At 49.6% G+C, this 27,662-nt stretch overlaps 3 protein-coding genes across 3 annotated transcripts in view; all 3 read left to right on the plus strand.

The window, feature by feature from the left end:
* Positions 1 to 9,099: 9,099 nt before the first annotated feature.
* On the plus strand, positions 9,100 to 10,363 carry LOC130535813 (olfactory receptor 10K1-like). The gene is given in 2 exon segments (XM_057051120.1): positions 9,100 to 10,060; positions 10,063 to 10,363. Coding segments are annotated over 2 exon segments (927 nt in total). The 5' UTR covers positions 9,100 to 9,328; the 3' UTR covers positions 10,258 to 10,363.
* A 10,919-nt stretch (positions 10,364 to 21,282) lies between these two features.
* LOC130527170 (olfactory receptor 11A1-like) lies at positions 21,283 to 22,209 on the plus strand. The gene has a single exon (XM_057035401.1). It carries the CDS (start codon positions 21,283 to 21,285, stop codon positions 22,207 to 22,209), a length of 927 nt encoding a protein of 308 aa, XP_056891381.1.
* Positions 22,210 to 26,258: 4,049 nt separating this feature from the next.
* LOC130527191 (integrin alpha-V-like) overlaps positions 26,259 to 27,662 on the plus strand; it is a 16,126-nt gene continuing 14,722 nt past the window's right edge. The window contains 1 exon segment of the mRNA XM_057035432.1: positions 26,259 to 26,728. Within this exon segment, the coding sequence (XP_056891412.1) occupies positions 26,562 to 26,728 (167 nt within the window). The 5' untranslated portion in view covers positions 26,259 to 26,561.

The raw sequence follows: 27,662 nt of genomic DNA on the forward strand, positions 1-27,662 counted from the left end.
CCCCCCCCCCCCCCCCCCCCCCCCCTCCATAACACAGTGGACAAACTGAGGAGCAGCTTCAGCAGCAGACTCCTGCAGCCTCGCTGCTCTAAGGAGCGCTACAGGAAGTCCTTCCTGCCGTCCGCCATCAAACTGTATAACTCATCCTAACCCAGCCAATAACAATAATTGTGTAATATTTATGTTGTAATTTTATTGTATTTTATGTATTTTATATATTTTATTTATATATACTGTATATGCTTATAATATATGCTATATATATGCTTATAACGTTCTAATCTTATTTGTATTTATTTATTTATTCTGTTTCTATACTTTGTATAAGTTGCTACTACAATTCAATTTCCCTATGGGAATGAATAAAGTACATCTTAATCTTAATCTTAGTTATGGCCAAACTGCGACTAGCACAAAAGTCCAATAACTGAACACCACTGGTTCTGATCGGGCAGACCGTTCCTCCCAATCCCGCCTTTCCAGATCACACTCCCGACCTGGAAAGGAGGTTTTCAAAGAATGTAGAGCTGCTGTGTCTGAGCTACGATGTCTGATGAACAGGTCTATGGACAATGGCTATCACAAGATTCAAGCTGTATTTACGGTACACCAGAAAGAATGGCCAGCTGCCTGATACACCCAATCTTTGACAGTCAGGCCAACATTAGGTTCAGCAGAGCTGTGCAGGCACTTGCCTATGCAGTCCAGGAGAAATTCCCTAGAGACTGAATCAGACTGCTACCACCTTTATGACACAACAACCATAAGAGACATGACCTGACCCCATTGGCAATGAGCCGCTCGACCTGCATGAAGTCCATTTGAAAAAACATTTACTTAACAGAGTTAGGAATACCCCCTCCCCTTCTGTTTCTTGTTTGTGTTTCCCTTGTCTGTTTACTTCCAGGCTGGGCAGGGCTACTGCCAGGTTCTCTCCCGTCGCGCAACCTGCACACCTGAAAATCATCTCCAGCTAATCACCCACACCTTAGGCAGGTGTGGTCGACTTTCCAATCATCACCAATTTGTTTTTTAACCCCCCGTGGTACAGCCTGGCTCCTGAAACTCTGAATGCTAGTTTGTTTCACGATTCCTGTTTCCAGTTCTGAACTGATTGTCAGTCTCTCCCGCTGATCGCCTTTCGGACGCCGCCCAGCCTGCTCCAGTTCGACCATGTTTGTCTGTCTCCAGCACCACTTGGTTTTGTTTTGAACCAATTTTCAGTAAAATCCTTATTCCAACCTCAACCAGTCATGCACATCTGTATTTGGGGGTTATGATTTGTGTCTACAGTGCCTAACAGAGAGAAAAGTAGCTGAATTCAAAGGTGGGGACCTTCAAGAGTGATGTGTGGACTGGACAGAATCACCGCTTCACATCCTGACCTTAAAGCAGGTGACATGTGTTGTGTAGCAGCTACGTTCAACATATGCAGCACAGCATGAGGAATCTGTACAACACAGTCATGAGCCAGCACAACTGGAGTTGATTTCTCAATCATAATAGCAACAGTAGCTACAGATCTCAAACAACCAGGCAGGCCAAGCACTACAGGGAAGAGCCCTGACGGATAGTATGCTGCAGGACGATACTCTGATCCATGTTTCTGCACCAACAGGCCAGAAGCAAAACCTTCTTTTTCTGTCACACACAGATGGAAGGGCAATGGCCTAAAGCTGGTGCTGAGGTTAAAGCACTCTTTAAATCCACAAAGGCCTTGAGCATTTCATCTGTCCATTGCACTGTGGGAGGAGCATCCTGTCACGTCGCTGCTCTCAAAACAGAGTCCACAGCAGCATAGTCAGATTCATTGAAGATAGTCGAGTCATGCCTAAGAAAGAAAGCATCTCCTTCTCAGTCCTGTGGGGAATGCATGTTTGAAAAAAGCTGCATCCTCTCTGGAGATAAAACATGTTCACCCTTACACAACACATGTCCCAAATACGTGACCTCTCGGCTACAATATTGCAGTTTCACCAAAGAAGCTTGATGTCCACGCTCTGCCAACCTCTTAAACAACAACAGAGTCCACATGACATGCTTCCTTAGAAGAGGCAATCAGCAAATCATCAGCATACTGAAGGAGAGTGTGCCAACCCACCAAGTGCAACTCTTACAGATCCCGTCGTATTGCTGCGGCATACGGTGCCGGCCTCTCCACAAAGTCCTGTGGCAGCCTGGTCCATGTCAACTGATGGGATTTAGTTCAGTATAGGAAGAATCGTGTTATGATTTGGTTTTTACAGGACCCGAAAGCATCCAAAACGGGAAATTGAGTCCAAATAAGCTTTAAGTAACACAAAAGGTCCTCCTGGACTGCAGGGGAATCTCTCGTCCAGTCTTCCAGGGTGCACCGGGAGCTCCGTCGCTGAGCCAATGCAGGAGACAGGTCCAGCAAGTGGTTCGCGTCCGTAGGTTGGCGTGGGGACTTCAACCGCGTGAGAAGCAAAGGTAGAAAGTGTTTCATTCAAAAATTAAGCAGCAAGAGTCAGGTTTACCGTGAGGAGTACGTAAACTCTCCGATGCTGGCAGACAGGCGCTCCGTCATTAAATAGAATGTCCTGATAGAAATTGCCGCGAGGCGCGTCCAACCGCAGCGCCAGCTGTGGATAATCATCGGCTCCTCCACGCCCTCCTGCAGCAAGAAACAGGCAACGAGCGACCCGCAACCCTGGACCCCAACATTACCTCCCTCTCAACGGGCGCCTCCAGGTGACCTACCAGGCTTGTCTGCATGGGAGCGGTAGAAGTGACGGAGGAGGCTGTCATCTAGGATGAATCAGCGGGGAACCCAAGATTGCTCCTCTGGGCCGTACCTTTCCCATTCGACCAGGAACTGGAACCCTCGTCCTCGTCAGTGGACATCCAGGATGCTCCAGACCATGTAGGCAGGACCCTATCCACAACATGGGGAGGAGGTGGAAGATCGGACGGAGAGTTCAGATCCGACTGCACGACTGGTTTCACATTGGAGATGTGGAATATGGGGTGTATCTTGAACGCTGGAGGAACCTTCAGGCGGACAGCTACGGGGTTCATCACCCATTCCACCTCAAAGGGGCCCACAAAGTGCGGGGCCAGCTTTCGGGACTCGAACTGAAGCAAGAGATCCTTCGTGGACAGACAGACCTTCTGGTCCCACTGAAAGGAAGGGGCTGGAGTCCGGCGCTGGTTGGCCTGCGGGACCACAGGAGTGCAGCGCGGATCTGCCTCCACACCTTTCTGCAGCAGCGCATGTTTGCCTGAACTGAGGTTACCACCAACTTATTCTGCTGGACCTCGAACAGCGGAGGCTGGTACCCCAGGGACACCATGAAGGGGGACAGTCCGGTGGTCACCGAGAACAAGGAATTGTTGGCATACTCCACCCATGACAGGTAGGTGCTCCAGGCAGACGGATTCCGAGCCGCCACACATCTGAGGACGTCCACCACGCTCTGGTTGGCCCTCTCCGCCTGCAGGTGGTACCCCGACATGAGGCTAGCTGAAGCTCCCAGTGCCGAGCAGAAGGCCTTCCACACTTGAGAGCAGAACTGTGAAACTGGGTCAGACACCATGTCCCTCGGAAGCGCACCACGTGCTGGACTAGGAGCTCACCGGTCCAGGACGGCCCCAACTCCCATGTTCGTGTCCACCACGAACTGCTGGCTGGGATCAGGGTGCGCAAGGATTGACGCTGACGAGAACAGGCCCTTCAACCGACTGAAGGCGACTTTAGACTCAGGTGTCCAGCGAAAGGTCTGTAGAGTTGAGGTGAGCTTGGAGAGAGGGACAGCCACCTTGCTGTAGTCCCGGATGAAGCCACGGTAAAAATTGGCAAAGTCCAGGAACTACTGCAGCTGCTCATGGAAGGAGGGAGTCAGCCACTCCATCACTGCCCTCACTTTGGCCGGATCCAGGGAGAGCTGTCCCTGTCCCACAGCAAATCCCAGGAAGGAGATGGTGGAGGTATGGAACTCACACTTCTCTGCTTTCACGAAAAGCTGGTTTTCTAGGAGCCGCTGGAGGACGAGGCGGACATGCTGGACGTGTTCCTCTCTTGTCTCCGAAAAAATCAGGATGTCGTCCAGATAGACGAACAGGAACGTGTTCAGTACATCCCGGAGGACGTCATTAACAAGCGACTGGAAGACGGTGGGAGCGTTGGTAAGTCCGAAAGGCATGACCCTGTATTCAAAGTGCCCCAACGAGGTATTGAAGGCCATCTTCCATTCGTCCCTCTTCCAGATCTGCACCAGCTGGTAGGCCTTGAGGAGGTCGAGCTTGCAGAAGATCCAGGCCCTGTGGAGTGGAGCAAATGATGCATCAAGGAGGGGCAGCGGATATTTATTCCTCATGGTAATCTTGTTGAGGGCCCGGTAATCGATGCAGGGCCGCATTGAACCATCCTTCTTCTGGATGAAGAAAAAGCTGGCCCCTACCTACCTAGGGCCAAATCAACCTGGACGCCAGAGACTGTATCTCTCCATAGCCTCTTGCTATGCCCTAGTGAGGTTATACAGGCGGTTCAACGGCAAGATGGCCCCAGGGAGGAGATCGATGGCACAGTCGAAAACCCCTGGATGAGGAACATGCGAACCTGTTCCCGATGGTTCCCGGAGACAACGAGAGTGATCGTCTGTGTCCGGTGTGTGATCCTTGCGAGGACCTCTCTGTTGAAGCCCAGGATAGTCTTTGGCTCGGTCAGAGTCTCGACGGGGATGCAAACCTGTCTGGCCAGGTCCTGGCTGAAAATGTTGTCATCTGTGCCCGAATCCAGGAAGTAGGCCGCCAAGACGGCCTCCTGCCCCCAGGGGAGCATGCCTGGCAGGGATAAGCCCGCCAGGTTGAGAGCAGGACGAGGAGCCACTCGCCAACACTCCTGCTGGTGTTGACAAGCTTAATCTTTTGGCCGCACCGGGCAATCGGCTAGGTAGTGGCCTGCGTGGCCGTACACCCAGCGCTTCCACTCAGTGTGGGTGAATCGGGTCCGCCCCAGCTGCATTGGTTCGTCAGTGAGGGCCTCCTGAAGTGGAACAGGAACTGGGGTTGACGGTTCCATGGGAGCTCCACTCTGCCTGGAGGAACTCCCCGAGCTCTTCACCGAGTGGTTGCTCACCTTCTTCCGGCGTCTCTCCCGTAACCAGTTGTCCAACCGAGTCGCCAGGCTGATGAGTGCCTCAAAATCCCCAGATTCCTCCCACACGGCTAAAACCCTCAAAGAGCCGTGTCGTTCAGGCTGCTCCTGGCCGCGAGGATGCAGAACCGAATGGAATAATCCACGACTAAGCTGGAGCCCTGATGCAGGGACGATCTGGCAGCGCCTCGTCGCTCTGGACTGAATGGTCGAACACCCACTTCAGCTCGACCATGAAGGCTGAAAAGCTGGAGGAAGCAGGTATCCGGTTCTCCAGGACCACCATGGTCCACTGCACCGCTCCCGCAGACAGGAAATTAACCACAAACATGATCTTCACCCTGTTGCTGGGGTAGGTGAGGAGCTTGAGGTCGAACACTAAGGAGCACCGAAACAAAAAACTGGCACACGCGCCAGCCTCACCAGAATACCGCTTCAGGATAGGCATATGGGGTTCCGGTAACCGGCGGAGGGACTGCCCTTGATGCCTCCGCGGTTGGGGGAGGCGGTGTCTGTTCCATCCGTCCTGGAGTGAGCAGGTCAGATGCCAGTACAGGAGTCATGTTTATCGATGTGGTCAATACCTGTCAGATTCTGGCTGCAGCATTTTGGATCAGCTGGCAGGCTTCTTAAAGAGTTGTTTGGACACCTGATAATAAAGAATTACAATAGTCAGGCCTGGAAGGAACAAATGCTGGACTAACTTTTCAGCATCATGGTGGGTCAGTAACCTCCTGATCTTTGAGATGTTTCTCAGGTGAAAAAAGGCACTTCTAGAGACTGTTTAATGTGTGAGTGAAGGAGAGATTTTGATCAAAAGTTACTCCTAGATTCCTCACAGAGAGACTAGATGTTAATGAGATACCATCTAGAGTGATCATGTGATCTAATCTATCCCTGAGAGGTTCAGGACCAAACCACCACATGACCTCAGTTTTTCCTGAGTTAAGGAAGAGGACATTTGAAGACATCCAGGACTTTATGTCTTTAAGACAGGTCTGGAGCTTCACTAACTTCTCGGTCTCCTCTGGTTTCATGGATAAATAAAGCTGAATGTCGTCAGCATAACAATGATTCAGATCCCAGTAAGGCTGCATCAGAATGTGTTTTGTAGTCATCTGTTCACAATCTATAAACTACACATCCTGCAACATTATTTGTCATAAAGTGGATGCACAAAATCAATCTTTAGCAAATGAGACACATTTGTTTAATTTTACTGGAGATGGATCAGATTATAACTCCAAAAGAAAATTCTCTGACTTTCAGAACCATGTTGGATTTATCATAACAAGAAGTTTCTGGCTACCAACTAAAGTAACATGATACTGACACATCCAAAACACTAATCTGTTAAATGATGTAAAGTGTTATTGTGTCATTAGTGAGCTATTCTGATTACTCCCATGTGCCCAACCTTGTGGTGGGCGGGTGTCTCAGGGTGGAGACTCCGACCACCATCAGTGTGGGAAATAATGGCCTGATGGCCACAGTGGGTCAGCCTCAGAGGATCTCCTGGATAGTGATCCAAACATCAACACTGCTAATGAGCGGCTGTGAACTGTCCTGCTGGACTGAAGTAGTCCCTCTGCACTATCGCCAGTAAAAAAAGATACAAGAACATCGACACTATTGGATAATGTTTAAAACAAATATTAAAAAATACTACAAATGTATAAGATTTACAAATGAATCACATTAACCAAAATATCTTAAGCATGTTTTATCATTATCACCATTGTAACAAACACCAGAGGGTTTATTGAAACATATGGGGGAGCTGGGGGGTTCATTGAAACATTGAAACCTTTAACTTATTGCACTGATTCATTGACTGGAGTGAAATCTAATTATTTGAGTCTGGGGTGTTTCTGGTGAGTCCGCTTACTGGGATGCCCTCTTGACAGCACCTTTCCAACAGACTCATAGGAGCTTAATTGGTAGCTAAAGTTTATTGAAAGGAAATCTCAGGACTCTCAAAACCTGATTCATTATCAAGATTTGAATCATTAATGCAGGGAAATCTGAACGCACCGTGCTCAAGTCTGGCCCATTTGGGTCCATTGTTCATCTCCAGAAGAAGAAATAAGTGCAACAGTATTTAGACTGCTCCTCTGTGAACCATCACCTTATCATGGTGGAGTAGTTTGCATATCCTAATGAGCCTGGAAGCTATGCTGCCCAGGGCAGTTTGCTCCTGTTAGGGTCTCCCAAGGCAGATTGGTCCTAGGTGAAGGGTCAGACAAAGAATGGTTCATAAGACCCAACATGGTACATCCACAAGGGAAGTCACGTACCGGAGGGTTACTGGGGCCCCATCCTGGAGCCGGGGCCAGGGGCTCGATGGCAAGCTGATCTGCGGCCATATGTTTTGGACATTCGGAGCAGAGCTGTCAACTGATCACTACCTGGTGGTGAGTTAGATCAGGTGGGGGAGGGGCACGCGCGAACCTGGCAGGCCCAAACGCTTAGTGAGGGTCTGTTGGAAAGCTTGGTGGAGGAACCCGTCAGGCTGGTCTTCAACTCCCACCTCCAACAGAGCTTTGATCGCGTCCCAAGGGCAGTAGGGGACATTGAGTCTGAATGGGCGGTAATACCGTAACCCGAGAAGATTCTGTCAAAATGTCCGCGCCTAGGGGAGGCAGGCAGCAGAAACTCGCCCACACCGTGTTAGGTGTGCGTGGGGAGTTGCTGTTGTCTCAGGTTCAGGATGTTGTAGGGCTGTCCTGGTTGACACGCCTCTACAACATTGCGTGGACATCGGGGGCAGTGCTCTTGGACTGGCAGACCGGGGTGGTGGTCCCTATTTTCAACAGTGGGGACCAGAGGGTGTGTTCGAACCCCAGTGAGATCACACTCCTCAGCTTCCCTTGGAAATTCTATGCCAGGGTGCTGGAAAAGAGGATTAGACTGAGAGTCGAACCTCTGATCGAGGAGGAACAATGCAGGTTTCGCCCTGGTCATGGAACCACAGATCAGCTCTTTACCTTTGCTGGGGTACTTGAGGGGAGTTGAGAGTTTGCCAACCAAGTCCAAATGTGCTTGTGGATTGGAAAAGGCTTATGACTGGGTCCCAGGAGCATCCTGTGGGGGTGTATCCGGGAGTATGGGGTGGATGGTCCCTTGATAAGAGCCGCCCAAGTCCCTGTACCAAAGGAGCAGGAGCTTGGTTCAGGATACCAGGTTGTAAGTCGGACTCATTTCCAGTGAGGGTTGGACTCCGCCAGGGCTGACCTTTGTCACCGGTTCTGTTCATAACTTTTATGGACAGAATTTCTAGGCGCGGCCGGGGAGTGGAGGATATCGAGTTCAGTGGGCAGAGGATCTCGTCGCTGCTTTTGCAGATGACGTAGTTCTTCTGGCACCATCAAGCAGGGACCTCCAACAAATGCTGGGAAGTGCATGAGTTCGAAGGTGTGAAGCGGCAGGGATGCGAATTAGCACCTCCAAGTCAGAGTCCATGGTCCTCGCTCGGAAAAAGGTAGAGTGCCTTCTCCGGGTTGGGGAAGAGGTCCTGCCCCAGGTGGAGGAGTTCAAGTATCTTGGGATCTTGTTCATGAGTGAGGGTAGGATGGAACGAGAGATCGACAGGCGGATTGGAGCGGCGTCAGTAGTGATGCGGTCGCTTAACCGATCTGCGGTCCAGGGTTAGGTTTAGGGTTATGGTGAAGAAGGAGCAGAGCCATAAGGCAAAGCTCTCAATTTACCGGTCGATCTACGTCCCAATCCTCACCTATGGCCATCAACGTTGGGTGAATAACAAAAGAAGTCATGATGCTAACATGCCGGCAGTATACATGGAATACCATAACAAGGCATGACAGACAGGAGCATCTGTACTGAGTTTAGACTGGAAGTCAACGTCTAAAAAGGAAATGCCTCTGAGACTATCAGAGACAGACAGAGAGACAGAGACACACCGATGATGGTGAACCAGCTGGAAAATGTGGTGGTGTGGACAAATGAGGAAAAGAAAATGAGAAAGAGGTCAAGTTGAGTTCAGGTCTCAAGTCTGATGGACACAGTGAGAAGAAGCTGTAAACAGCTTAATGAGATCCACAGAGAATGACACAGGCTGATAAAAACAGCCTGCACAGTCAAACCACTCATTTGTGGTTTTATTAATTTGAAGAACCAGTGAATGACTGAGACGAAAGCGTCTACCATCATTAATGCTGTCTTCAAGGTCCAGGTTTCTGCTTTCTTCTCAACATGGACAATAGAGCAAATGTCACATATATCATTGTTGAGGGTTATGTGGAACTGCAGAAATACAGATATCTGTACTTTGTGATTATGTTAACAGCATATATTCTGATCATCTGCAGCAATTCTACTATTGTGTTTCTGATCTGTTTTCACCGGAACCTTCATGAACCCATGTACGTTCTGATTGCAGCCTTGTTGATCAACTCTGTTCTTTACAGCACTGCCATCTACCCAAAACTACTGATCGACTTCTTATCAGAGGAACAAACCATCACATATTCAGTCTGTCTCTTCCAGTGGTTCATGTTTTACTCATTGGGTGGATCAGAGTTTTTACTGTTGGCCGTTATGGCCTACGACAGGTACCTGGCCATATGCAAACCTCTGCAATATTCAGCCATCATGAGGAGAAGAACAGTCACTATTTTTCTGCTCTTAGCTTGGATTGCTCCGACCGCTCAGGTTGCTGTTCCAGCTATAATGAATGCAAACAGAAAACTGTTAAACTTCATCTTTAAAGGTATCATTTGTAACAGCACCATGTTTAACCTTCACTGTCAGCGGTCAGAAACCTTCAACATCTATGGTTTGATGGTCCTTGTGAACCTTTTGATTGTGCCTGTGATGTTCATCCTGTTCTCCTACGCCAGGATCCTCCTCATCTCCTACCAGAGCAGTAAAGAGGTGAGGAAGAAAGCTGCACAGACCTGTTTACCACATCTGATGATGATTCTCATCACTTTTCCTGTTTAAGTGTATATGATGTACTTCTGCTGCGACTGAATACTGTTGTTCCCAAAACTGTACATTTTCTGATAACCTTACAGATCATAATGTACCATCCCCTCTTTAACCCCATCGTATATGGACTTAAAATGAAAGAAATCTCTAAACAGCTAAAGAAGCTATTTGGGAAAAAAGGTTTATTCTAACGTGTGTCTACACTTTACACCATAAATGAATTGTTATTATTTTCAATGTAGTTGTTTGATTGTAAAAAGCTACATCTTAATCCCACAATGATGGTGAAGTGCTCAATTCTTTAATTAACAGGCCTCGTCTTTAAATGGATTAGGGTTAGTGGATAAAATGTTGGCCAGAACACCACATCTTGGCCTGATGGTCCAGGGCAGGATACTATTGCACCCACCTCTTTCACAGATGCACACCCATTAAAGGAAACTCCATTTCAAATTGCGAGTGACGTGGTCACGTGACTGCACAGCAGTAAAGCACACCGCAGCCTTGTAATCACAGCGTCAAAATGTGCCTAAACACGCTGTAGTAAAACAGAGGTCAAGGGGGGTGGCCTCAGTCTTCAGCAGAAACAGCAGCCAGTATCATCAACCGGGGTAAATGACATTTTTTCATTTTTTTTCTGAGACTCTGGGGAATCGAGTGGACCTGGACTCCGCTCTGCGAATACCTCCTCCCTCCTCCTACCAACAGCCATAGTAGCTCAATCTCCTGAGATGAGAGATATAATCCCTCCACTAGTCCTGGGCTGGCCACGAGGCCTCCTCCCGGTGGGACATTTCCGGAATACCTCTAAAGGGAGGCGTCCAGAAGGTATCCTAGCCAGATGCCCGAGCCACCCCAACTGACTCCTTTCGATACGGAGAAGCAGCGGTTCGACTCCGAACTCCTCCCGGATGTCCAAGCTTCTCACCTTATCTCTAAGGCTGAGCGCGGCCACCCTGCGGAGGAAACTCATTTCAGCCGCTTGTATCTGCAATCTCGTTCTTTTGTTAATCACCCAACGTTGATGGCCATAGGTGAGGATTGGGACGGAGAGCGACCGGTAAATTGAGAGCTTCGCCTTCTGGACTCCTTCTTCACCATAACCCTAACCCTAACCCTGGACCGCAGATCGGTTAAGCGACCGCATCACTGCTGACGCCGCTCTGATCCGCCTGTCGATCTCACGTTCCATCCTACCCTCACTCGTGAACAAGATCGCGAGATACTTGAACTCCTCCACCTGGGGCAGGACCTCCTCCCCAACCCCGAGAAGGCACTCTACCTTTTTCCAAGCGAGGACCATTCTGACTTGGAGGTGCTGCGCATCCCTGCATTTGTTGGAGGTCCCTGTTCAATGGCACCAGAAGAACTACGTCATCCGCAAAAAGCAGCGACGAGATCCTCCGCCCACCAAACTTGACACCCTCCACTCCCGGCTGTGCCTAGAAATTCTGTCCATAAAAGTTATGAACAGAACCGGTGACAAAGGGCAGCCCTGGCGGAGTCCAACCCTCACCGGGAACGAGTCCGACTTACAACCGGCTATCCGGACCAAGCTCCTGCTCTTTTGGTACAGGGACTGGACGGCCCTTATCAAGGGACCATCCACTCTAAACTCCAGGAGCACCCCCCACAGGATGCTCCTGGGGACCCGGTCATAAGCCTTTTCCAAGTCCACAAAGCACATGTGGACTGGTTGGCCAAACTCCCAACTCCCTCAAGCACCCCAGCAAGGGCAAAGAGCTGATCCGGGTTCCACGACGGGGCGAAAACCCGTGTAGTGTGCTGAATGTGAATGTGTATTTCTCCCTAGCAGATCCTGACTTTTCACCTCTGAGGATCTTAGCTTTAGAGACCTTATCTTCTTTTTCAGCCATCCTGGCACCATCTTAACATGTTCTATCTGTGTCCTGTCATCTATATTTTTCTGTGCTCGTGATTTAATGTCTTGTTATTTCCCAAGTGGAATTGCTGTGAAGAAGTACAGGGGTCCTCAGGTTCTTGGGTTCTCGTCTACCTGACTGGACTCTATACCATTTGGTTTGCTATATTGTGTCACGAGCTCACAAGAAAGGAATGTGTTTACTTGACCATATATAAGGGTCTACTGAACAAAGCACTTCGGAGATCTTCACCATCAGGACCACGAAACCTCCCTCGGACAATCTGCAGTGTTCGATTGATGCCTGACTGTTCTCTCCAATAAACATCTCTTATAACCAAGTCGGTGTCTACGAAGATTCCTTTTTCATCAGCACATCTCAACTATCACCAGAAGAAATTTACCTCACCCGCGTTGTTTCTCCTCGATCAGAGGTTCGACTATCAGTCTAATCCTCTTTTCCAGCACCCTGGCATAGACTTTCCCAGGGAGGCTGAGGAGTGTGATCCCCTGTAGTTGGAAAACACCCTCTGATCTCCACTGTTGAAAATAGGGACCACCACCCTGGTCTGCCAGTCCACGGGCACTGCACCCGATGTCCACGCAATGTTGCAGAGGTGTGTCAACCAGGACAGCCCTACAACATTTAGAGCCTTAAGATACCCCGGGCGGATCTCATCCACTCCCGGAGCACCGCCATCAGGCAGCTGTTTCACTACCTCGGCAACTTCCGCTCTGGAGATTGGATGGTCCACCTCCTGGTCTACTGACTCTGTTCCTCCTTGAGGATACGTGTTGATAGGATTGAGGAGCTCCTGGAAGTATTCCTTCTATTGCCGGATAAGTGCCCCAGGAGATGTCAGCAGGTCCCCACGCACACCTAACACGGTGTGGGCGAGTTGCCGCCTGCCGCCCCTAAGGCGCCGGACAGTTTGCCAGAATCTTCTCGGAGACGATCGAATGTCTTCCTCCATAGCCTCACTGAACTCCTCCCATGCCTGAGTTTTTGCTTTCGCAACTGTCGCAGCCGCAGCCTGCTTAGCCAACCTGTACCGGTCAGCTGCTTCCGGAGACCCACAGACCAGTCATGACCTGTAGGCCTCTTTCTTCAGCCTGATGGCTTCCCTCACCTCTGGCGTCCACCATCTGGTACAGGGATTACCGCCATGACCAGCACCAGTGGCCTTGCAGCCACAGCTCGTGACAGCCACCTTGACAATGGCGGAGTGGAACATGGCCCATTCAAACTCAATGTCCCCTACCGCCCTCGGAACACGATCGAAGCTCTGTCGGAGGTGGGAGAGACCAGCCTGACGGGTTCCTCCACCAAGCGTTCCCAACAGACCCTAACTAAGCGTTTGGGCCTGCCAGGTCCGCGCAGTGGCTTCCTCCCCCACCTGCATTCACCACCAGGTAATGATCAGTTGACAGCTCTGCACCTCTCTTCACCCAAGTGTCCAAAACATATGGCCGCAGATCAGCTGACACGACGATGAAGTCAATCATTGACCTACGGCCCAGGCCGTCATGGTGCCAAGAGCACCGATGAACAACCTTATTCTTGAACAGGGTGTTAGTTATGGCCAAACTGCGACTAGCACAGAAGTCCAATAACTGAACATCACTCTGGTTCTGATCGTGCAGACCGTTCCTCCCAATCACGCCTTTCCAGATCACACTCCCAAACTGGAAAGGCGGGAGTGTGATCTGACCCAGTTTTTCAAAGAATGTAGAGCTGCTGTGTCTGAGCTACGATGTCTGATGAACAGGTCTCTGGACAATGGCTATCACAAGATTCAAGCTGTATTTACGGTACACCAGAAAGAATGGCCAGCTGCCTGATACACCCAATCTTTGACAGTCAGGCCAACATTAGGTTCAGCAGAGCTGTGCAGGCACTTGCCTATGCAGTCCAGGAGAAATTCCCTAGAGACTCTGAATGCTAGTTTGTTTCACGATTCCTGTTTCCAGTTCTGAACTGACGCAGTAATATACTTGCTACAGAGGGCTTACTCCTCCTTGGACAGACTAAACACCACAGTGCGGGTCATGTTCTTTGACTTCTCTTCTGCCTTCAACACCATCCAACCAAGACTGCTGAGGACTAAGTTGGAGAAGATGCAGATGGATGCTCCCCTTGTTTCTTGGATCGAGGACTACCTGACAAGTCGACCACAGTTTGTGAGACTGTGGAGCTGTGTGTCCGACCCCCTGATGAGCAACACAGGAGCTCCCCAAGGAACTGTGCTGTCCCCCTTTCTGTTCACCACCTACACAGCTGACTTCCAGTACCACTCTGAGACATGTCATCTCCAGAAGTACTCGGATGACACAGTCATAGTCGGGTGTGTGGAGAATGGACAGGAGGATGAATACAGGGACCTTGTGGAGAGTTGTGTTTGGTGGAGCAGGGAGAACTTTCTGCAGCTCAACGTGACCAAGACGAAGGAGATGGTGGTGGATTTCAGTAAAAGCAAGTCCCCACCCTCCCCAGTCTGCATTAGTGGGAAAGATGTGGAAATAGTCCCATCTTACAGGTTCCTGGGTGATTAGCTGGACAATAAACTGGAGTGGTCCACAAACACCGATGCTGTCTACAAGAAGGCCATGAGCAGACTCTATTTCTCAGGAGACTCAGGTCCTTGGTGTGTTGCAGCAGGATGCTCCACATGTTCTACCAGTCTGTCATGGCTAGCACCATCTTCTTTGCTGTAGTGTCCTGGGGTGCAGGCATTAAAGCTAAGGATGCCAACAGACTCAACAAACTCATTAAAAAGGCAGGGCCTGTGTTGGATTTAAACTTGCAAACTTAGACGAGGTGGTGAGGGACAGGATGGTGTTGAAACTGTGGACAATCATGGACAATCCCTCCCACCCCCTCCATAACACAGTGGACAAACTGAGAAGTAGCTTCAGCAGCTTCAGCAACAGACTCCTGCAGCCTCGCTGCTCTAAGGAGCGCTACAGGAAGTCCTTCCTGCCGTCCGCCATCAAACTGTATAACTCATCCTAACCCAGCCAATAACAATAATGGTGTAATGTTTATGTTGTAATTTTATTTTATGTATTTGTATATATATATACTGTATATACATTACATAAAATAAAAGTAAAATAAATATTATATATATATATAATCAGACTGCTACCACCTTTATGACACAACAACCATAAGAGACATGACATGACCTGACCCCATTGGCAATGAGCCGCTCGACCTGCATGAAGTCCATCTGAAAAAACATTTACTTAACAGAGAGTGTTAGGAATGCCCCCTCCCCTTCTGTTTCTTGTTTGTGTTTCCCTTGTCTGTTTACTTCCAGGCTGGGCAGGGCTACTGCCAGGTTCTCTCCCGTCGTGCAACCTACACGCCTCCTAGTCGACTTTCCAATCATCACCAATTTGTTTTTTAACCCCCGTGGTACAGCCTGGCTCCTGAAACTCTGAATGCTAGTTTGTTTCACGATTCCTGTTTCCAGTTCTGAACTGATTGTCAGTCTCTCCCGCTGATCGCCTTTCGGACGCCGCCCAGCCTGCTCCAGTTCGACCATGTTTGTCTGTCTCCAGCACCACTTGGTTTTGTTCTGAACCAATTTTCAGTAAAATCCTTATTCCAACCTCAACCAGTCATGCACATCTGTATTTGGGGGTTATGATTCGTGTCTACAGTGCCTAACAGAGAGAAAAGTAGCTGAATTCAAAGGTGGGGACCTTCAAGAGTGATGTGTGGACTGGACAGAATCACCGCTTCACATCCTGACCTTAAAGCAGGTGACATGTGTTGTGTAGCAGCTACGTTCAACATATGCAGCACAGCATGAGGAATCTGTACAACACAGTCATGAGCCAGCACAACTGGAGTTGATTTCTCAATCAACAGTAGCTACAGATCTCAAACAACCAGGCAGGCCAAGCACTACAGGGAAGAGCCCTGACGGATAGTATGCTGCAGGACGATACCGTATTGGCCCGAATATAAGACGGTGTTTTTTGCGTTTGAAACAAGACTGAAAAGTGGGGGTCGTCTTACATTCGCGGTCTAGACATTATACCCATTCACAACGCTAGATGGCGCCAGATATATTTAAAGCGAATGCTGAACTTAACGTCCCAGGCCAAAGCAAACCCCTGTCACGAAGAAGAAAAATAAAAATAGCGGTAGCACGAAGAAGAAAAATAAAAAATAGCAGTAAGAAAGAAAAGAGAAGAAAATAAGAGAAGAGATAACAGAAATAGAGAAATGTAGCGACAATCGGGAGAAAAGTGGGTCGAAGATATAATCATTGTTTCAGATGTACTGTAATTATTTCTGTATAAAAATTAAATTTGGTGCTCAAAAAGTCTTTTTTCAAACTTGAGTCTTGAAAAGAGGGGGTCGTCTTATAATCAGGGTCGTCTTATATTCGGGCCAATATGGCACTCTGATCCATGTTTCTGCACCAACAGGCCAGAAGCAAAACATTCTTTCTCTGTCACACACAGATGGAAGGGCAATGGCCTAAAGCTGGTGCTGAGGTTAAAGCACTCTTTAAATCCACAAAGGCCTTGAGCAGTTCATCTGTCCATTGCACTGTGGGAGGAGCATCCTGTCACGTCGCTGCTCTCAAAACAGAGTCCACAGCAGCATAGTCAGATTCATTGAAGATAGTCGAGTCATGCCTAAGAAAGAAAGCATCTCCTTCTCAGTCCTGTGGGGAATGCATGTTTGAAAAAAGCTGCATCCTCTCTGGAGATAAAACATGTTCACCCTTACACAACACATGTCCCAAATACGTGACCTCTAGGCTACAATATTGCAGTTTCACCAAAGAAGCTTGATGTCCACGCTCTGCCAACCTCTTAAACAACAACAGAGTCCACATGACATGCTTCCTTAGAAGAGGCAATCAGCAAATCATCAGCATACTGAAGGAGAGTGTGCCAACCCACCAAGTGCAACTCTTGCAGATCCCGTCGTATTGCTGCGGCATACGGTGCCGGCCTCTCCACAAAGTCCTGGGGCAGCCTGGTCCATGTCAACTGATGGGATTTAGTTCAGTATAGGAAGAATCGTGTTGTGATTTGCTTTTCACAGGACCCGAAAGCATCCAAAACGGGAAATTAGTCCAAATAAGCTTTAAGTAACACAAAAGGTCCTCCTGGACTGCAGGGGAATCTCTCGTCCAGTCTTCCGGGGTGCACCGGGAGCTCCGGCGCTGAGCCAATGCAGGAGACAGGTCCAGCAAGTGGTTCGCGTCTGTAGGTTGGCGTGGGGACTTCAACCGCGTGAGAAGCAAAGGTAGAAAGTGTTTCATTCGAAAATCAAGCAGCAAGCACCTGGACCACCAGGTGCGTCCAACCGCAGCGCCAGCTGTGGATAATCGTCGGCTCTTCCACGCCCTCCTGCAGCAAGATACAGGCAACGAGCAACCCAGAACCCTGGACCCCAACATTACCTCCCACTCAACGGGCGCCTCCAGGTGCCCTACCAGGCTTGTCTGCATGGGTAGAAGTGACCGAGGAGGCTGTCATCTAGGATGAATCAGCGGGGAACCCAAGATCATTCCTCTGGGCCGTACCTTTCCCATTCGACCAGGAACTGGAACCCTCGTCCTCGTCAGCGGACATCCAGGATGCTCCAGAGCATGTAGGCAGGCCCCCCCATCCACAACATGGGGAGGAGGTGGAAGATCGAACGGAGAGTCTAGATCCGACTCCACGACTGGTTTCACATTGGAGATGTGGAATATGGGGTGTATCTTGAACGCTGGAGGAAGCTTCAGGCGGACAGCTACGGGGTTCATCACCCATTCCACCTCAAAGGGGCCCACGAAGTGCGGGGCCAGCTTTCGGGACTCGAACTGAAGCAAGAGATCCTTCGTGGACAGACAGACCTTCTGGTCCTGCTGATAGGAAGGGGCTGGAGTCCGGCGCCGGTTGGCCTGCTGCTGAGAGCGCTGGGAGAACCGCAGGAGTGCAGCGTGGATCTGCCTCCACACCTTTCTGCAGCAGCGCATGTTTGCCTGAACTGAGGGTACCACCAACTTATTCTGCTGGACCTCGAACAGCGGAGGCTGGTACCCCAGGGACACCATGAAGGGGGACAGTCCAGTGGTCACCGAGAACAAGGAATTGTGGGCATACTCCACCCATGACAGGTAGGTGCTCCAGGCAGATGGATTCCGAGCCGCCACACATCTCAGGACGTCCACCACGCTCTGGTTGGCCCTCTCCGCCTGCAGGTGGTACCCCGACATGAGGCTAGCTGAAGCTCCCAGTGCCGAGCAGAAGGCCTTCCACACTTGAGAGCAGAACTGTGAAACTGGGTCAGACACCATGTCCCTCGGAAGCGCACCACGTGCTGGACTAGGAGCTCACCGGTCCCCGCCACCGACGGGAGCTTTGAAAGGGGAATGAAATGTGCGGTGTCCCACAGGCAGCTGGTGGGAAGACTTTCCCTTGGCACACACGGGGCAGGCCTACAACATAATCCCTGTTTTTTCTCGGGTCATTGAAGGCCACCAGAACTGGTGTTGAAGGAATTGGAGCATGCGGTTGACGCCCAGTCAGCTTAGAATGTCAGCTTAGAAGCGCGGGCCCACTGCAGCACATCGGATTGCACCCCCTCCGGGACGAACAGCCGGTTCAGTAGACCCTCACCTGGGTCCGGGACAGAATGCTGGGCCTCCCGCACTCTCTCCTCCACCAGCCAGGATGGGGCCCCCAGGATGCAGGAAGGGGGTAAGATGGGGTCCGGAGCCACCTCCATCATACCCGAGGCGAACTGGCGGGACAAGGCGTCGGGCTTCAGGTTACGCGAGCCAGGACGGTAAGTAAGCGTGAACCGAAATCTCCCTAAGAACAGAGCTTACTGAACCTGCCGGGAGTTGAGCCTCTTGGTGTTCCGGAGGTATTTGAGATTCTTGTAGTCTGTCCATATGATAAATGGTTGGGTGGCGCCCTCCAGCCAATGCCTCCACTCTTGGAGCGCCAGGACCACGGCCAGGAGCTCCTTGTTTCCCACGTCGTTGTTCCGCTCCGCGGGTGAAAGCCGGTGAAAAAAGGCACACATATGGAGCTTTTGGTCCTCTCTGCTCCTTTGGGACAGGACAGCCCCAACTCCCACATCTGAAGCGTCCACCTCAACCACGAACTGCCGACTGGGGTCGGGGTGAGTGAGAATGGGCGACGACGAGAACAGGCCCTTCAGTCTGTTGAAAGCAGTTTCGGTCTCGGGAGTCCAGCGGAAGCTTAGTAAGGTGGAAGTGAGCCTGGTGAGCAGGTAGGAATTAGCGAAGCCCCGGAACTGTTGCAACTGCCTACGGGAGGAAGGAGTTGGCCATTCCATTACCGCCCTCACCTTGCCTGGGTCTTTTGAAAGCTGTCCCTGCGCCACCACGAACCCCAGGAAGGAGATGGAGCAGGTGTGGAATTCGTATTTCTCGGCTTAAACGAAAAGTCGGTTCTCCAGGAGCCGTTGGAGAACCAGCCGGACATGCTGGACGTGCTCCTCCTCAGATTCTAAAAAGATCAAGATATCATCTCGGTAAACAAAGATGAACTTATTCAGCATGTCCCAGAGCACATCATTGATAAGGGCCTGAAACACGGCGGGGGCCGTTGGTGAGTCCGAAAAGCATCACGAGATACTTGAAATGGCCCAAAGGGGTCTTGAAAGCAGTTTTCCACTCGGCCCCAGGGAGGAGATAGATGGCACAGTCATACGGACGATGGGGCGGAAGGGAGAGCGCACGCTGCTTGCAGAAGACCTCGCCTAGGTCATGGTACTCCCTCGGGACCTGGGACAGATCCGGAATCTCCTGGGCAGGCACCGAGGTCCCTGACGAGGAGGTGACCGCCGAACGCAGACAGTTGGTGTGGCAGTTCACACTCCAGCTAATCTGTCTCCCGGTAGGCCAGTCGAACTGAGGGTTGTGTAGAGCCAGCCACGGGGACCCGAGGACTCCGGGGGACGAAGAGGACCGGATGAGGAAGAAATAGATCTGTTCCCGATGATTTCCTGAGATGACGAGGGTGATTGCCTGGGTCCGGTGGGTTATCCAAGCCAGGACCTCTCCGTCGAGACCCAGAATTGTCTTCGGTTCGGGCAGCGTCTCGAGGGGAAGGCAGACCTGCCGGGCCAGGTCCTGGCTCCAGTTTCCTCCGCAGGGTGGCCGGGCTCAGCCTTAGAGATAGGGTGAGAAGCTCGGACATCCGGGAGGAGCTGGGAGTAGAGCTGCTGCTTCTCCACATCGATAGGAGTCAGCTGGGGTGGCTAGGGCATCTGGCCAGGACGCCTTCCGGACGCCTCCCGTTAGAGGTGTTCCAGGCACGTCCCACCGGGAGGATGCCTCCTGCCGGCCCAGGACCAGGTAGAGGCATTAGTCTCTCGCCTGGCTTGGGAGCAGCTGGGGGTCCCCCCGGAGGAGCTGATGGAAGTGGCCGGGGAGAGGGCTGTCTGGGCATCTCTCATGAAGCTGCTGACCTTACGACCCGGATTCGGATAATCAGGAGAAAAAAAAAACGAAAACAAACTGGAGCAAAATTAGTTTGTTGCTGACAGTGGATCAGGAACTTCAGCTTTATTTTGAAGTTCTTCTAAATGTTTATTAATCATTTTACATGGAGGAGTTCCATATGTGAGGAACATAAGCGAGGAGTATCTGTGTGGAGGAGGTTGCCCATTAGGACAGTTGCGGAATCATCTCTCATCGTGAGATCAAAAGGAATAGATGGTACGCTATTGTTAAGGATCCAAGCTGACCTCCCTCTAGGGATTCAAGCCTCTGCCTTAACCAATGAGGAGATGATAAGTGAATGGCTGACAGCACTGCTAATTAATCATGATGCTAACATGCCGGCAGTAGAAAGAAAGAAAATGTAGCAATCCCTCATGACAACAACATCAGGAAGGGGGTACACGAGAAACTGGAGAAATATCGGGGGCTGAGAGATCAGCTGGAGAGGTGATCCTTGTGGTCACTGGAGCACTTGGGGCTGTGACCCCAAAGCTGGGGTGATTGGCTTGAACAGGCCCCAGAAACAACATCTGAGATGACTGACAAGTGCAGCGCTAGCAAGCGCTAAGATACTGCTCAGGATTCTCAGGAACTCTTTCTGGTAGAAATAGGTCAAGTTGAGTTCAGGTCTCAAGTCTGATGGACACAGTGAGAAGAAGCTGTAAACAGCTTAATGAGATCCACAGAGATTGACACAGGCTGATAAAAACAGCCTGCACAGTCAAACCACTCATTTGTGGTTTTATTAATTTGAAGAACCAGTGAATGACTGAGACGAAAGCGTCTACCATCATTAATGCTGTCTTCAAGGTCCAGGTTTCTGCTTTCTTCTCAACATGGACAATAGAGCAAATGTCACATATATCACTATTGAGGGTTATGTGGAACTGCAGAAATACAGATATCTGTACTTTGTGATTATGTTAACAGCATATATTCTGATTATCTGCAGCAATTCTACTATTGTGTTTCTGATCTGTTTTCACCGGAACCTCCATGAACCCATGTACGTTCTGATTGCAGCCTTGTTGATCAACTCTGTTCTTTACAGCACTGCCATCTACCCAAAACTACTGATCGACTTCTTATCAGAGGAACAAACCATCACATATTCAGTCTGTCTCTTCCAGTATTTCATGTTTTACTCATTGGCTGGATCAGAGTTTTTACTGTTGGCCGTTATGGCCTACGACAGGTACCTGGCCATATGCAAACCTCTGCAATATTCAGCCATCATGAGGAGAAGAACAGTCACTATTTTTCTGCTCTTAGCTTGGATTGCTCCGACCGCTCAGGTTGCTGTTCCAGCTATAAGGAATGCAAACAGAAAACTGTGTAACTTCATCTTTAAAGGTATCATTTGTAACAGCACAGTGTATAACCTTCACTGTCAGCGGTCACAAACCTTCAACATCTATGGTTTGATGGTCCTTGTGAACCTTTTGATTGTGCCTGTGATGTTCATCCTGTTCTCCTACGCCAGGATCCTCCTCATCTCCTACCAGAGCAGTAAAGAGGTGAGGAAGAAAGCTGCACAGACCTGTTTACCACATCTGATGATTCTCATCAACTTTTCCTGTTTAAGTGTATATGATGTACTTCTGCTGCGACTGAATACTGTTGTTCCCAAAACTGTACATTTTCTGATAACCTTACAGATCATAATGTACCATCCCCTCTTTAACCCCATCGTATATGGACTTAAAATGAAAGAAATCTCTAAACAGCTAAAGAAGCTATTTGGGAAAAAAGGTTTGTTCTAATGTGTCTACACTTTACACCATAAATGAATTGTTATTATTTTAAATGTAGTTGTTTGATTGTCAAAAGCTACATCTTAATCCCACAATGATGGTGAAGTGCTCAATTCTTTAATTAACAGGCCTCGTCTTTAAATGGATTAGGGTTAGTGGATAAAATGTTGGCCAGAACACCACATCTTGGCCTGATGGTCCAGAGCAGGGGGGGGAAATAAAAATGAAAAATTATGAGGAAGAGTCAAAGCCGAGAGGAGCCGAATGGTGGTGGTAAACTCTTTATGTAGGTTACAATCAAAAAAATGAACAAAGGGTTTTAATTGGCGTTATGAAAACAAAGAAAAATGCACAACTAGTAATTAATTTAGTACATGGCATCTTCATCCCACAATGGTGGTGAAATGCTCAGTTCTTTAATTAATAGGCCACATTTCTTATGGGTTAGGGTTACATGGTTAGGGTTAGCATCTCTAATAGCTTTGGACAGTTTCCTCTGCCTATAAGACTGTCAAGGACAATTTAGCATGTTGCAAAATGAATAAATCATTTATTAAAATGAGCTCATGCATCTGCCACTAACAAAAGTTTCACCCATGGCAAGTTCATAGCAACAACAGAATCATGGTAACTATGTGTTGCTTCTGGTGACGTAGCAGCTAGTTAACGACTACGTTTGAATGTGTAATGGTAGACAAATGGTGTCCCGTTTCTTCGAGGAATGTTTTCAACCCTCCATTTTACCACTCAGTTTTGACCCGCCCATCTCCTACTATCATAGAAGGCCAGTTTAGCCCCCCCCCCCCCCCCAGAAGAGCCCCCCCGGTAATACCAGCTTTTTACTTAACTCGCCACTCACTGCCATAGCTTCACTTTTGTGCCAATTCACTGGAAGATGCCAGTTTGTTAATTTTAATGACTATTGATGTCATTCTGTCTCTGAATAAAAATAATGGCATCATCGAGATAAGCAGACACAATATAACGGCTCATGCAGCCCAAAATGACAAAATCTGACCGCTGCTCTTTCAGTTGATGGAGGAGTGGCTCAATGGGCAGGGTGTAGAGCGCCCCCCTCTGGACACTAAAAAGGGCCACTCTTAATGTCATGATACAAGACCTGGATCCTGGTTATGAAATCTGGGCTGCCCCAGGAAAGGAGGAACATTTGAAACAGCCACCTTTATCACCCTTTAACAAAAGTAAAAACCAGTGCATGACCAGACCAGCCTTTACCCTTGTCTCCTGGACTGAGATAACTTACTCCATTGCAAGTTTGGCCTCTCTATCAAAAATTTTATGAATTGGTATTTTGACATTGTCATCTTGTTGAGCATTATACCACCAACAAGAACAGGAGCAGAGAACAGGACATCACACAGATTAAAAACTGCTACGATTCAAATCCAAAATCCAAAAAGATAGGACCCAAGAATGCAGACAGGTGAGACAGCTTCTCATGAAAAAACTGTTTATTTACAATATCTCCACAATATTCACACAAGTGAAGGAAGGTGCACGTGCTGCTCGTGCATCTGGTGGTGAGCAGTGTGTGAAGCAGACACAAGGTGCTGCGCTCATCAGAGGGACAAAAATCAAGGCGTAGTCAAATGCCAAAATCACTAGTGGAGACGTCTGGAACCCTCAATTACTGGCCAACTAGCCGCAGGTGTTGAAGCAGCCAGTACAAGGGACTGGCCAACCACACCCCTTAGTTGAAAACAGCACAACCCCAAACTCACAGACCAAAACCAGGATCATGACAAAAACAGCTGATAAATCCCCCAAAAGTCTCCTGCACCCAGTAAAAACATGAAAAACATTTCAGACAGTTCTTAATATGGACACTGATTTAAAACACTGCAATTTAAAACAGGAATAAATGCGTTGGTGGTCATCACATGATGCAGGAACCCCCTCCCCCACCGCAAATCGCTGCTCCTCTTTTTGATTTGGGGTTTGTGGGGAGTCCGTCAGGCTGTCCTTCATGGTTGCTCTGGACCACTATGGCTCAAAAACTCAGGGTGTAGGCAGAGATCAGGGAAAATGTCGATGGGTCAGGTCAGGCTCAGCCTTCTCTCTTCTCCACCACAAACCTGATGTTGGCCCACATCAGCTCAGGCTGTGCCACAGGACACATGTTAGGTCCTTTGTGAGAACTGGCCAGAAGACCTTGCAACACTCTGCAGGAAGGCCATCAATGAAGCTTTCCCACATGCCAGGCCATGCTGGGCTGCCTTCAGTTCCTCAGCATCTCCCTGTTGTGTTCTTCACCCATCTGGGGTAGATCTTTTAGAACAGACAGCTCTACCTCAGGTTTCTGCTGACACTCCATCCTGCAGAAATATACCACCTGGCGTCGTATCTCAGCAGGGTCCTCAAGCAGCTGTCCAGTGTCCGTCCAAAGGGAGTGCACCATCCTCCTTTGGCCGTTTTTAGCCTCGAAGCCATAGAAAAAGTGAGCGATATCTTGGAACCTTGAGTGGACCAGAGCCCCCTGAGCGGCCACACCCAGCAGGTCACATAAAGCTGATGATTTGCTTTTGAGAACTTGAAACTGTTCTTGGGTGGATGGTCCCTTGATAAGGGCCGTCCAGTCCCTGTACCAAAGGAGCAGGAGCTTGGTCTGGATAACCGGTTGTAAGACAGACTTGTTCATAACTTTTATGGACAGAATTTCTAGGCACAGCCGGGGAGTGGAGGGTGTCAAGTTCGGTGGGCGGAAGATCTGGTCACTGCTTTTTCCGGATGACGTAGTTCTTCTGGCACCATCGAGCAAGGACCTCCAACACATGCTGGGGCAGTTCGCAACTGAGTGTGAAGCGGCAGGGATGCGGATCAGCACCTCCACGTCAGAGTCCATGGTCCTCGCTCGGCAAAAGGTAGAGTGCCTTCTCCGGGTTGGGGAGGAGGTCCTGTCCCAGGTGGAGGAGTTCAAGTATCTCACGATCTTGTTCACGAGTGAGGGCAGGATGGAAAGTGAGATCGACAGGCGGATCAGAGCGGCGTCAGCAGTGATGCTGGCGCTTAACCGATCTGCGGTCCAGGGTTAGAGTGAAGAAGGAGCAGAGCCAGAAGGCGAAGCTCTCAATTTACCGGTCGATCTACATCCCAGTCCTCACCTATGGCCATCAACGGTGGCCTCTCCTCTCCTCTCCTCTCCTCTCCTCTCCTTCCCTCCCCTCTCCTTCCCTCTCCTCTCCTCTCCTCCTCTCCTCTCCTCTCCTCCCCTCCCCTCTCGTCCCCTCCCCTGTCCTCCCCTCTCCTCTCCTCTCCTCTCCTCTCGTCCCCTCCCCTCCCCTCTCCTCTCCTCCTCCCCTCTCCTCCCCTCTCAGCTGATGCTCATGAATTCATCAGCCAGAACGGTCTCAGTCGTGTCCAATTTATGTGTCCTGACAGAATGAACTTCCTAAACTTCGTAAAGTTACACTCTATAAAAAAGAAAGCAGTGAGATAGCCTTCAGAATAAGGGCATGTCCTGTCAGCCTAACTTACGTCACGACCCCAACCAAGCTGGTGTTTATTATTTCACTGTCTAAATTCTCTGTACTTTTAATATTAGACTTAAAACCTTACTCTTTGAAAAAACTGATAGAAATTATGTTGTTCCAGTTGTTATTCTAGTCGGACTAGTTCATATTTATTTTGTGAGCATTTATTTATTACTATTGTAGAGTCTTCTAGAATATCGCTCCATCAGATGACCTCGACGTTAAAATCCAACTTTTTCAGTGCTTTTGCTGCATCTGTGGAACAATAAACACGTTCCCATCATATTAGTGGTTGGCTTGTTTTTTACCATCATATTTGTATGCACCTGTAACATACTTTAGGACTGGAAGAAACAGAAAAACTCCTTTAATACCATGCATTTTAAGAACGTATATATTTGACGTTACGACGGTAGCTTTTCAGCCTGGGGTAGGGGTAGGGGTTGGGGTAGGGGTCGAGGTCTTCGCTCTTGTCCTGGCTCTTTTCTCCCAGCAGACCCGACTGTTGAAAGGCGCAAACCGGAAGTAGAGGGTGTAGTTGGCGGAAGTGCGGCTGCCTCGCGCTCTTGGCCTCAGTGAGGGACTGTCCTCGCGTCTCCGCTAAAATAAGACAACGAATCGCTGTCGGAACCGGACTCGCGTCAGGCTCTCCGTCCAGTTTGTGAGGCGCCTGGTCCTGCCTGAAATGCGGGTTATTTAATTCGAGGTTGCTGCTTTCGTTTGGGCGCAGTGAGCTGCTGTCTGGACCCTCTGAAGTGTCTGTGTGGGCGGGTACTCACGGCGGGTCGCTTCGTTAGCTAACACCACCCCGCTGCCATCACTCCGCTCGGGTTCCTGTCGGATAACCACCCGTGGAGGTTTCCAGCAGCCATGGATAGAGGACGGGCCGTTGTCGGCCTACTGGTTCTGGTTTTGGTTCTAGCCCAGCGCTCTGGCTCCTTTAACCTGGACGTGGAACAGCCGTCCGTGTTCTCCGGACCGGAGCGGAGCTATTTCGGCTTCTCAGTGGACTTCTTCCACCCCGCGGACAAGCAGAGGTAAGAGGTGATGAAAGGTGACGAAGCTCAGGTGCTGAAGGCTTAAGGTCACCCTAACTATAACCCTGGCGGCCCTGTTTCTGAGCAGCGGTGCCTTCGGAACTAAAGAGCATCTTTCTAGTCACATCTGTCGGGATATCTCTGCTTTAACGACAACCAGCCGAGGGCCACTTTTCCTTGTGTGCTGTCTGTTGAACCCAAGTCCCAGTAATCCCCTTCACCCCAACCCTGTGGAATGGACCAGCTTTTGCTGACTTGGTGCTGCTGCTCAGCTTCTTCCTGATGAGAACACGTCTGCGGTCCGGCTGCCCAACTTCCCGGGGTGGCCCATGTTTCCTGCCGCTTTGCAAAGATAGCAGATATCTCTGTGTTTGCGTGGTCCCGTCATTCCTCCTGTCATCTTTTTAGACAGGAAAGCGACTCATTCGCAGTTCAGACAGTGTCAGAACATCGGTTCATGTCAGAAACGCCGTCAAGTCTGCTGCCTGTTGTTTCCTGTTTGCTCCACTCAGAATCTCCAGCATGTTTCCTGGCTGGAACCGAGCCGGGTCTTTCAGAGCCCTCTAGTCCTCCAGTCTCGGGTCCATGCTTAATCCCGTTTCATCGGAGAACAAAGACGTCTGTGTTTGCTTCAGTCCCCTCAGGGCCAGAGTTGCCCCTCACAATGGTGCTGGGGGCTAAAAGCACCTGATGCCCCCCAAAGGTCTACGTTTGCCTCACTGCTGAGCCTTGATGGCAAATGTTCTGATAGCAGCAACACAAGCACCAGATTTGGGTTTAGTTTATCAGCTGGAACTGGAAAACCTTCCCCAGTAAACACTTACAAAAACAGGTGTGTGTGTGTGTGTGTGTGTCAGTGTGTGTGTGTGTGTGTGTGTGTCAGTGTGGGCATATACTGTTGGAGATGCTGTTCCTGTATCGACGGTCACTCTTC

This window comes from Takifugu flavidus, chromosome 1 (assembly GCF_003711565.1).
Source record: "Takifugu flavidus isolate HTHZ2018 chromosome 1, ASM371156v2, whole genome shotgun sequence".
Taxonomy (NCBI): Eukaryota; Metazoa; Chordata; class Actinopteri; order Tetraodontiformes; family Tetraodontidae; genus Takifugu; species Takifugu flavidus.

Excerpts from the sequence above, each read along its gene's own strand:
- LOC130527170 (XM_057035401.1), top strand. The coding sequence starts at position 21,283 with ATGGACAATAGAGCAAATGTCACATATATCACTATTGAGGGTTATGTG.